The sequence below is a fragment of the Chelonoidis abingdonii genome, chromosome 7, assembly GCF_003597395.2.
Source record: "Chelonoidis abingdonii isolate Lonesome George chromosome 7, CheloAbing_2.0, whole genome shotgun sequence".
Lineage (NCBI taxonomy): Eukaryota > Metazoa > Chordata > Testudines > Testudinidae > Chelonoidis > Chelonoidis abingdonii.
The window spans coordinates 30343507-30355675 of NC_133775.1; the positions used below are offsets into that span (position 1 = coordinate 30343507).

General features: G+C 38.4%; 1 protein-coding gene across 2 annotated transcripts in view; it reads right to left on the reverse strand.

Annotated features, from left to right (window-relative positions):
* The window catches only part of SYDE2 (synapse defective Rho GTPase homolog 2), a 48703-nt gene that overhangs the window by 19354 nt on the left and 17180 nt on the right, over positions 1 to 12169 (reverse strand). For both annotated transcript variants that reach the window (XM_032798877.2, XM_032798879.2), the window contains exon 3: positions 3058 to 4157. In XM_032798877.2, the coding sequence (XP_032654768.2) occupies positions 3058 to 4157 (1100 nt within the window). The remainder of the gene's footprint in view (positions 1 to 3057; positions 4158 to 12169) is intronic.

Here is a 12169-nt window from a genome sequence, read left to right on the forward strand (position 1 = left end):
ATGGAAAAAAATTATAAAGGCTTTACATTAATCTAAGTGCTCTTTGCTGCTCACTGTCTAGTGGCTTCTTTAAAAAAAAAAACTTTCACACTCATTTTCCTCTGTTGTGATACACAAACTAGAACTCAGATCACATTTACTCCTTATAACCACTGGTGCGTGGGTGTAATCTCAATGAATAACGCAAAGTTGTGCAGGTGAAACTGTAACTCTCTTGCTACTCTGCTTGTTCAGCTCACCGCTTTTGTGCTAGTGTAATTGTTTAATTCGTCATATGTTAACTCATTTGAGTTTAAGCAGAAAATCATTTGGATTAGAAAAATTTGTCTTGGACTTTGTAAGGTAATTCTACAGATATTAGTCTATTGATGATTAATAGGCCCTTCAGTAAACAAGCTTCGTACCTATGAAACCTGGCCACAGATTATGCACATTAAGAAATAAGGATATGCTGTAAATCAATTTACAAAGAAATTATTTCAATTTTATTTTGTTAAGTGAGTAATTTAGTATTGACACACTTGCTTTCACAACAAATAACTACATCATTACCAATATTTAATTATATTTGATGATATATCTGCTGGGGTATCAAGAGACAACAGATGTACTCTAGCATCAGGTAACCAAGAAACAAAGTTGAGAAGTGTTAAGATATTATACCAACATATACATTGTTTCAAGATACATGAAAACTTTTATACAAATCAGGAGGTTATATTTCCTAAAGTAATCTAACACATTCAGGTACATAGGAACAGTATCTATACACGATTATCACGCATCTAAGAGTGTTTGGCGCATATACTTCTACACGCTCTAACTTGATATAGTTATTATTTTAAAAACAATTTTGTATTTTGGTAACACCCATTCTCCCTACACTTCTCAAACATTGAAGAACTAAACCTAAAACCACCACTAAGAGTGAGAGAGTTATTTTCATCCCCATTTTACTGACTGATAAACTGATTAGCTCGTCTAAAGCTACAGAGTGAGTCATGAGCACAACAGAGACTAGAACCCAGGAGTCCTATATTATATATGATGGCTTATAAAAAGGGGCATTTGTTTGACCATATGCTGATGGTCAAATAAGTTACCAGGATCCAAAGCCCACTGATGCAAATGAAGAGTTAAGAAATGAAGGCAATGGATGTTACATCCGTATAACTGAAAGCAGAAATTAGCAATATGTATGCAGGTATTAGACAAACACTCAACTATTAGCCATAAGGCTAATATCATCTAGACACCAGTGACATTAGCAGAAACACAAACTTACATTCTGTGTAGTTCAGTAAGAAATCCAAGAAGTTTCATGTATAAATAGTCATATGTGAAATTAACATGCACTGTACATTTGATGTTCTCAGTCTTGTTTGTGCAGGTTGAAAAATTACATTTCATGCTTAGAAGCACCAGGCACCTGAAGACAATTCAGATCCCCAATTGTTCAATGATCAGTAACGTCTCGATTACCCGATATCATCTGCATGACTAGGTGCTAGCAAGCAAGTGCTGTAGTAAAATCGGAGTCTCATGATCAAAGTCAAAAATGGGAGTAGTGAAACCATTTGGCCCAGAACCATTCACCAAAAATGGAACAAATTTTAAAATGTAACAAACCAGGGGTTGTGACTACTTCTGCACTGCAGGGTTCATCAAACAGAAATGCACACCTTGAATGAGAGTGTGTGTCAGACACTCCCAGGCCTCACAAATGTTATGGAGCACTATGTCAAAGTTAGGAGTACTTGTGGTACCTTAGAGACTAACAAATTTATTTGAGCATAAGCTTTCGTGGGCTACAGCCCACTTCTTCGGATACTCTGAAATATGTGAAAGTTGTTTTGCTAACTTCAATTAAATTGGCCAGAGGAGCAGTCTGCCATGAGAACTGTGCACCTTCCTTACATTAGAAATTTTTTTCAGCAGGGAAGGATAGCTCAGTGGTTTGAGCATTGGCCTGCTAAACCCAGGGTTGACAGTTCAATCCTTGAGGGGGCCATTTAGGGTACTGGGGTAAAGATCTGTCTGGCTTTGAGCAGGGAGGTGGACTAGATGACCTCCTGAGGTCCCTTCCAACCCTGACATTCTATGAATTGGAAGTGTTACTGGAAGATGAAGATATGATGCTCCTTTTAACACATATTTTACAACCACTAGACTTAACCATAAACTATACAAGATGAACAAAAGACACTGCTCGACACTACTAGATTGCAGAGTTTATCTTACAATTTTGGAGTCCCCCCGTGAAGGCAGGAAAAAAGAAGTGAGAAAGAAAGAAAGAAAAAGGAAGGAAGGGTGTATGTGTGGAGGAAGACAGTAAGAGTTTTGTCTCCTTTTTGTCCAGCTGCCAGAGGGGTAGATCAGACTTGGCCTGAGAAGTTTTTAGTCTGTTTGAGGGCTTCCCAAGCAGTAGTTAGTGCTTAAAGGCAGATGTGTTATGTACAGCAGCATAAATAAAGGAAAGGCTAAGGGACAAATCAGAGTTGATCCTTCACATTTTGGCTTGTGAATGCATTTGCTAAATGGAAGTTTTGCCAAGATGATAGCACATAACTTTATTTTAGATGGCACAATGCCTGAATTGTGGGTGTTTGGGAATTTTACATTATATCTTTTCAACATGTACGCAGTAAAATGGTCTTACGGAATGAGCCATCGGTTGGAAGGCAGGAAGTGGTGAGTCCTAACCCCAACGCTGCCTTAACTGAGGAGTTATTCCAAGTGCCATGATCTACAGTTTTATTTATGTTCCCATTGTCCTAACACACCACTGGGTCTGAAGAAGCTGAAAATGCTGGGTTCACCCAGCCTTACTGTTCCTCACCATGTTACAACGAACAAGGGGAGAAATTTGTACACTGACAGCAATAAAATGATGAGACCAAATAAGAGAAGCGAAAAAAAAAAAAAAGAAAAAGAAGACACACTGTGGGAAACATACTTACTGTACTGCCTTGCTCACTGCTCAAATTCTAAACATAATAGTGCAAAAGAAAATTCAGCCACGTGATATAGGATAATTTTTTAAAGAGTTTACAGTACCTGGCAGCCTCTCTTTTCAATCTCCTCAATACATTTCTGCATCAGAAGCGGTACCATCAAGCCCACATTTTCCTTCTCAACAACTTTTCGAGCATCTACTCCAAATATCACTGGCTCTCGATCTGCAACTAGACCATCAAGAGAATTCTCCCATTGTTCTATGAGGGTCAGTTTGACATAAATAAGTCCTCTGGGCTCCAGTTTGACAGCCAGCTGATGCGTCTTTGTCACTCGAAAAAGAGTGGGGAGAACCACTGTTCCGTAACAGCAAACACGATTTTTCCGTGGGGTAGACTCCCAGCTGAAGACCACTAGTTTTAAGTGCTGGGCATTTTCAATTTCTATGTTGAAAGTGTGGTCCATATCCAAAAAAGTTGTCCTGCATGTCAGCAAGGCTGTTCTTGCTTTGTTTACTGAATCTACCTGAATTGCACAAAAGACATCTTTCGAGTCCATCCGTGGTGGTTTCAAATCTTCAGCACCATAGAAGTGAACACTCATGAGTCCAGATATGTATTGGGAACATTTGGGTTGATCAGAAAAGCTGTAATGTCTAAAAGCATCAATGTCTATTTCAGGTTTATTGCTGTTACTAGGAAGTGTCTCTTTTCCTTTCCCAAACCTGCTGACAGAACCATGTTTTCCCGATTTTGCTATAAGTTCAGGAGAGTCTCCATCACTGAGGTAACCACCTTTACTGGAGGATTTGGAACTCCCACTGCTTTTCTTTTTGTAGCCGTGTTGTGACAATACACTACTATCAAGATGGTAGCGACTTATAACATTCCTGCTAGCAGCTGCTGTTGCGTTTCCAGAAGATGGCAAAGATGTGGCATGGCTTGTATCCTGACAGTCACCTTTCAGCAAGGAAGAAGGATTATCTGAACTATTAGAGCCTGAAGTCCCTTTGATGCTCAGCTTCCTGCTGAGTTCTGGCAATTTTTTCATTTTCATTGAAAGTTTTCTCACAGTTCTAGGAGATTTTATTTTATCAGGGAAAGGCCAATTAATCGATCCTCCTTTTTTCAAAGGATTAGGACTTGGAGGAGAAATTTCTGTTGCTCCTGCCTCAGCCTTGTTTGCAGGTATGATTTCAGATCCTTTAAAAGAAAAAAAACAAAAACAAAATAGGAATGCATTTTTAAAGTTGCAGATTAACAGCAGATAGCAGCAACAAAAAATTGTGAACTATGGAAGAAGTTAGTCAATACTCAATAAATATGGGATCTACTTAGACAAATATTGTGCATCGCTTAGACAAATAAATGTAAGTATTTCTGCACTTTGCTGACTTTTTCAGCCAAAAGTTGGCAGAGGACAGTCAGAAGCTTGATTCTTCCCATTCTATTGAGGCTTTGCCTAACAAAACAGAATTGGTGCAAACAACATATGAACAATTCACTCATCCCACCTACCTGTGTTGTACTCCATTTCTTTGTATAATGTGTCCTCACACAAGCTGACTTGACTGCTTCAACAGGGTACAGATGCCAGGTAGCCATGAGTTTAGATGGGAAGACTGTGGAACACTACAGATACTCTCTCCTCTGAGTACTGCCACTTCCCTTAGACTACTCAGGAGAGCATACAGCCTGCAGTGCTCTGCAATGAAGTACTACAGAGGAATTCTCTTCAGCGCACTCATCTTTCTTCTTATTCTCATAAGTGCCCTGACTCTGTCACTGCAGCTGAGAACCCTGTTCCATTGTCTCCCCCTCCCTCTCTCTGAGTATCAGAACACTATTCCACTACAGTCAAATGGACTTAAATACACCTTTCTCTTGGCAGCTACCCTGTCTCCCTCACTCTGCAATGACAAGGAGGAGACTGAATGCACATAAGAACAGCCATACTGGTTCAGACCAACAGCCCATTTAGCCCAGTATCATGTCTTCCAACAATGGCCAGTGCCAGATGTCCCAGAGGGAATTAGGATAAAAGGTGACCGAGCGATCCATCCCGTCATCCACTCCCAACTTCTGGCAACGAGAGGCTAGGGGCTCAGACCATGGTGGTGCATTCCTGAGCAACTGGGCTAACAGCCGTTGATGGACCTATCCTCCATGAACTTATCTAATTCTTCTTTGAATCCTGTTATAGTTTTGGCCTTCACAACATCCCTGGCAAAGAGAGCCACAGATTGACTGTGCATTGTGTAAAGTAGTGCTTCCTTTTTTGTTTGTTTTAAACCTGTTGCATATTAATTTAATTGGGTGACCCCTAGTTCTTGCGTTATGTGAAGGCATAAATCATATTTCCTTATTCACTTTCTCGACACCAGTCAAGATTTTACAGATCTCTGTCATATCCTCTTTCAGTCACCCATTATCCAAGCTGAAAAGTCCCAGTCTTTTTAATCTTTCCTCCTACAGAAGCTGTTCCATACCCCTAATCATTTTTGTTGCCCTTCTCTGTACCTTTTCCAATTCCAATATCTTTATTCAGATTGAGCAACCAGATCTGCACTCAGTATTCAACAGGTAGACATACCATGGATTTATATAGATGCATTATGATATTTTCTGTCATATCTCTCCCTTCCCTAATGGTTCCCAACAGTTAGCTTTTTTGACTGCTGCTGTACGTTGAGTTTATGTTTTCAGAGAACTATCCACAATGACTCCAAGATCTCTTTCTTGAGTGGTAACAGCTAATTTAGACCCCATCACTTTGTATGTATAGTTGGGATTATGTTTTTCAGTAGGTGCATTACTTAGCATGTATCAACACTGAATTTCATCTGCCATTTTGTTGCTTACTCACCTAATTTAGTGAGATCTCTTTGTAACTCTTGACAGTCAGCTTTGGACTTAACTATCTGGAGTAATTTTGTATCATCTGCAAATTCTGCCACCTCACTGTTTACTCCCTTTTCCAGATCCTTTATGAATATATTGAACAGCATTCGTCCCAGTACCAGCTCCTGGGGAACACCACTATTTACCTCTCTCCATTCTGAAAACTGACCATTTATTTCTATCTTTTGTTTCCTATATGTTAACCAGTTACTGATCCAGGAGAGAGTCTTCCCCTTTATCCCATGACTGCTTACTTTGGTTAAGAGTCTTTGGTGAGGGGCCATGTCAACAGCTGTCTGAAAGTCCTAGTACACTATATCCACTGGATCACTCTTATCTACAAGTTAGCTGACACCCTCAAAAATTCTAATACTGGTGAGGCATAATTTCCCTTTACAAAAGCCATGTTGACTCTTCCCTAGAAAATGATGTTCACCTATGTGTCTGATAATTGTTTTTTTACTACAGTTTCAACCAATTTGCCTTGCACTGAAATTAGGCTTACTGGCCTGAAATTACCAGGATCACCTCTGGAGCTTTTTTTAAAAAATTGCTATCACATTAGCTATCCTCCAGTTATCCGGCACAGAAGCTGATTTAAATGATAAGATACATTCCACACTTATTTCTACAATTTCATATTTGCGTTCCTTCAGAAATCTTGGATGAATACCATCTGGTCCTGGTAATTTATTACAGTTTAATTTATCAATTTGTTCCAAAACCTCCTCTAATGACACCTCAATCTGGGACAGTTCCTCAGATTTGTCACCTGAAAAGAATGGCTCATCCTCTGTAATGGAGACTGATGCAAAGAATTCATTTAGTTTCTCCACAATGGCCTTGTAATCTTTGAGTGCTCCTTTAGCACCTCGATCATCCAGTAGCCTCATTGATTAGAAGCAGGAAGTCTGCTAAACAATGTACTTGAACATTTTTTGCTGTTAGTTTCTGAGTCTTTGGCTAGTTGCTCTTCAAATTCTTTTTTGGCCTGCCTGTCAAGGTTCCTTCCCCACTCTGAACTTTCGGCTACAAATGTGGGGACCTGCATGGACACTTCTAAGCTTAATTACTAGCTTAGATCTGGTACACTGCCACCATCCAGAAGTCAGTGTCTGGAGCACTCCCTGTCCCCCCCAAAACTTTTCCCTCCCTGGGTGGCCTTGAGGGACTTCACCAATTCCCTGGTGAACACAGATCCAATCCCCTTGGATCTTAAAACAAGGAAAAATCAATCAGGTTCTTAAAAAGAAAGCTTTTAATTAAAGAAGAAAGGTAAAAATCATCTCTGCAAAATCAGGATGGACAATACTTTACAGGGTAATCAAGTTCTGATAGCGCGTAGGACCCTCAGCCTTAGATTCCAAGTTAAGTAGCAACAGAGGTAAATCCTCTTCAGCAAAACAGGACATTTACAGTTGAGAAAACAAAAAAAAAAACCACCCACAACTAATCTGCCTTCCGTGGCTGTTATGACGAATTTTGAAACACGAGAGACTGGTTTAGAAAGATTTGGAGAGCCTGGTTTGACGTCTGGTCCCTCTTAGTCCCAAGAGCGAACACCACTCAAAACAAAGACCATAAACAAAAACTTCCCTCCACCAAGATTTGAAAGTATCTTGTCCCTTTATTGGTCCTCTGGTCAGGTTTCAGCCAGGTTTACTGAGCTTCTTAACCCTTTACAGGAAAAAGAGACATTAACCCTTAACTATCTGTTTATGACACTGCCTAATTATACTTTTGCATTTGACTTGCAAGAGTTTATATTCTTATTTTCCTCAGTAGGATTTAACTTCCAATTTTTAAAAAGATGCCTTTTTGCCTCTATTTGCTTCTTTTACTTTGTTGTTTAGCCATGATGGCACTTTTTTGGTCCTCTATGTTTTTTAATATTGAATATTCATTTAATTTGAGCCTCTATTAGGGTATTTTTAAAGAGTTTCCATGTAGCTTGCAGGCATTTCACTTTTGAGACTGTACCTTTTAATTTCTGTTTAACTAGCTTCCTCATTTTTGTGTAGTTCCCTTTCTGAAGTTAAATACTACTTTGGTGGGCTTCTTTTGTGTCCTCCCCGCCCCGCCCCAGGGATGTTAAATTTAATTATATTATTGTTGCTATTACCTAGTGGCTCAGCTATATTCATCTCCTGGACCAGATCCTGTGTTCCACTTAGAACTAAAATCAAGAATTGCCTTTCCTCCTGTGGGTTCCAGGACTAACTGCGCCAAGATGCAGTCATTTATGGTGTCAAGAAACTGACTCTGCATCCCATTCTGAGGTGACATGTATCCAGTCAATACGGGGATAGTTGAAATCCCCCATTATTATTGGGTTTACTATTTTTACAACCTCTCAGGTTTCATTCCTCCCAAGAGTCTCAAGTTGTCCAGCCTCTTAGCTGCCAAAAACACTTTCCTTTTTCCTGGCACAATGCTCGCAAAACAGGTTTGGAAGTTAGCCAGTTCCCACGTGACCTTCACCTGTGAAATAGCGTTTCCCAAGGCTTAAATAAGTCACATCAACTGACACTTTGTTGAAGAATAAAAGCCTTCCATCATATTAGCAGTTGAAGGAGGCTGACGAGAAACATATACCAGAAAGGTGTCATATAATTTTCTGTGCCGAGTGCACACATTTGCACACAAGCTCTTTACCCTATGACAGAAATCAGGACCTTCAGGGGAATACCAGTCTCAAAAGACAGTGGATCTGATTTTCTTTTCATTTTCACCAGTGTCAATCAGGAGTAATCCCACTGAAGCTAACAGAGTTACATCAGGGTAAAATTAGGGCACATACAAGAAGGGAACTGGACCCAGTAATTCCAAGCTGATCAGTAGGAGTGAGATCATAGTGCTGACAATCTCTTCATTTTGAGTCATCTTTTTCTCCCTTGTAATATTTATGTTCCTCCTTGGTAGCAGCTACCACCATATTAATTCTGCAGTTTGGATAACATAGCTGTCTCCACTGAGAATTTAAGACCATTTCACAAAAGATTACTAGCTATGGGAAACCAGAAAAACTGTACAAAGTGCACCTTCTTCCCACCCCACCACAACAGGAAGAGGTCAGAATACTAAAAAAATAAACAAAATTAAAAAAAAAAATACCCAAACTTCTATTTTCTACAACTACAAAAACAGGAAAGTTTTAACTATCAATCTTGGTAATAAAATGCATCCTGATCCATATAAGATTAGATGTTACATAGCTTCTGTGCATACTCAACCTCTTTAATATACTTGCTTTTCTAGTTGGCATATTTGGTCATAACCATTGACCATAACCATTTAAAGCATAAATGACAATCCTTTGCTAATACAGGACTGGGAGAATCTGCAAATCAGCAAGTGTTGCTTACAAAGGATACTCAGTCACACTGTCACATTTAATAAGATGTCTGCACCTTTGTTACTACCATTAGATTTTTAAAATGCTTTTAGCTTTAATTCATAGCACTTCACATAACCAAATGACTGTACAGTCATTAATTGATCTTCACAATTCCCCTCTGCTAACCTGATTTACTTTTCACCATTTACAAGGTTAGTTTACTTTATACACTTTATTCAGCTTGAACAGTGAAATCATATAGGCTAGCTTCACTATTTTATTAAAACCTTATTCTTGATTTATTTTTGCAGATGTTACAAAAAAATCTAACTTTTGGGGACTAACTTGAGTATCATTTTGATAATTTTTACAGATACAATTTCTTTTTTTTCCCCAAAAAAGGTTCCTGATAGTAAAAAAAATTCCAGTTCTGAAAAATAGTGCATAAGATCTGTTTTCCAGCAGAATACATGAATTTTCTTGCTTCCTCAGTTGCTGTGTCCAATTGAAATAGTTTCCTTACAGGGAAAGAACTTTTTCTAGCACGCCTGCTGTGTTTTTCTGGCAAGCAGCTAGTAAGAAATGTGGTGTTTGATAAAACCGGACAAAGCCTTCCCTTATACTGCAAATCACAGCACAGTCCCACTGGTGGGCTGGCCTGAAGCATTCTATAGTTAAGCAGTACCATGCTTTAGCCTGCTATCATTAATCTTCCCTTCCTGTCAGAAGTCTCTGGCACAGACTTAGAAAAGCAAGCCAACATATTAAACTTCTCTCAGTTTCATTAGAACTGAAGAGTCAATCTAACATTCTGACTTTTATGTGCCCAAATTCTGCTGTATTCAGCACTGAACAGTTAAAATGAAATATGTGGCTGAGTGAAACTTTAACAGTCAACTATTATGCAGGCCAGTATTTCAATGAGTATTAAGCCACATATTTTTCCAGTAAAGCCAGGAAGTTGCTAAGGTATGCTTGTGATTTTCAGAACAGTATACTAAACAGCTTTTAACAATCTGCAGAATGTAACCTTACTACAGTCTAAATCTAACAACTTTTTACTCTGCAATACAGATCACTCTATATGGCTTTCATGTAATATTGCTTAAGGAAAAAAACTGCTTCTGGTTACCTATAGTATGATAAATCATAGAATGTTGTTATGTAAACCCAATCCTAATTTCCTACTACCACCCAATCAGAATCTTATGATCATGCCTGTCACACTTGAAAAATATTCCACACGAAGTATGGCAGGAGGAAATTATATCTACGAGGCACCTGCTGTTTAAATGACTACCAAGGCATCACCATGAAAAAACAAAATGCTTTGTTTTACTGCCCGACACGCCAGACTTTTTCAGTAAGTTTGAACTTTTGCAAACAGTCAAGTTAAAATAATGAAACAAAGCCATTACTTATATTTTCTACACAAATCAGCTTTATACACTTATTTGTTGGCTTTATAAGCATGGGAAAGAAAAAGATGTTTTTTGCAGAACAACTCAATTCAGAGATTTACAGTTTTATATTAGACTGGTTGCAAGTTTTCCTGGAAGGACACTATATTGAACAAAAATGACTTAGCATTGTACATGATTACCTCAATGAGTTATTTATTGACTCTGATTAACAAAGCAAATGTTTAGGTTTGTGCAATAATGCAATTGAACGAAGTTATAAAGCCTTTTTCATAACTGAAAAGCAGCAAGTAGCCCATGGGAATTGCAGTACTTTATAAATTCAGCTACTTTTCATCTCAGCTTTTTATTCAGAATCACTGTCCATCAGTCCTTCAGGTTAGTCCTAATGAAATTATACCTACACAACTGTGCCCTAAGGGAATAAGGTAGCTCACTTTAACCTGGAGAAGACAGCTTTTCTTCAGATTCCGGAAGCTTGAAAGCTTCTCTCTTTCACCAACAAATGATATTACCTCAGCCATCTTGTCTTTCTATATAAATCTCTATCAGACTGATTGGCAACAAGTTATATTATTTTAAAGGCATAATATTTGATTGCCCTGACTTAAATGCAAGTTTTTCCTCCATTTCAGAAGTTTTAAAGGTTTAACATGTGCTTTAAAATTTACCAGAAAAAATTGTAATTTTTTATAAGTAACAAGTTAAGGTGAATGGATAACTGGGCAACAGGCTGTTACAATTTTAAAACAAACATCCAAGTATATAACTCCAATGAAAACCTGAAACTACTACTGAAATAAAACTTCTGTTCAGTATAACCTTTTCCTATAGTTTTCCAGGAATACTTATCTTAGTAGGCATGATACATATAATTCTGAAAACATCTGTTTAAGTTCATATAAAGCTTTGTGGTGCAGACACTACAGTTAAAACCGTACCATTCTTTTTTTTTTTTTTAAAAAAAAAAAAAGACGACAGCTTTTTCAGTGGCTTCTAACAAATTTTCCTTTACATCTGGATTTCTTATGCTTTTTCTCAGCCCACTGATGAATTTTGGAATGTTTATGTTTATAAGCAAATCAAAACAAAAACATCCACATACGAAGCAATTCTGGTGTAAGATATCCAAGCCGGAGGAAAACCCCCCACACAGTATTCTTTTAAGTCATGAGCCACACAAAAATGTTGGGCCAGATCCTCTCCTCTTGTAATTGGCATAGCTCCACTGAAGTTAATAAGACTACACTGATTTACACAAGCTGAAGATTTGGCCCATTAAGCCTTTTTGTGCTCAGACAGCTCCAACCCTGTTTTGATATAAAAAAAAGCTGAAGTATAAACAGTCTCTAATGAAGAATATGCACTTCCCCAAATCTGAACAACATAGATTAAGAAATAAGGAAACTATGATTCCCGCCTACTTTGGCGAAATGAAAAGGAGACAGAAGGTATCATAAGCCTCTTTCCCAAACCTGGACCTTAGCGTCCAAAATGTGGGTGCCTAGCATGAACCTCCAAGCTTAATTACCAGCTTGGATCTTATCTCGCTGACA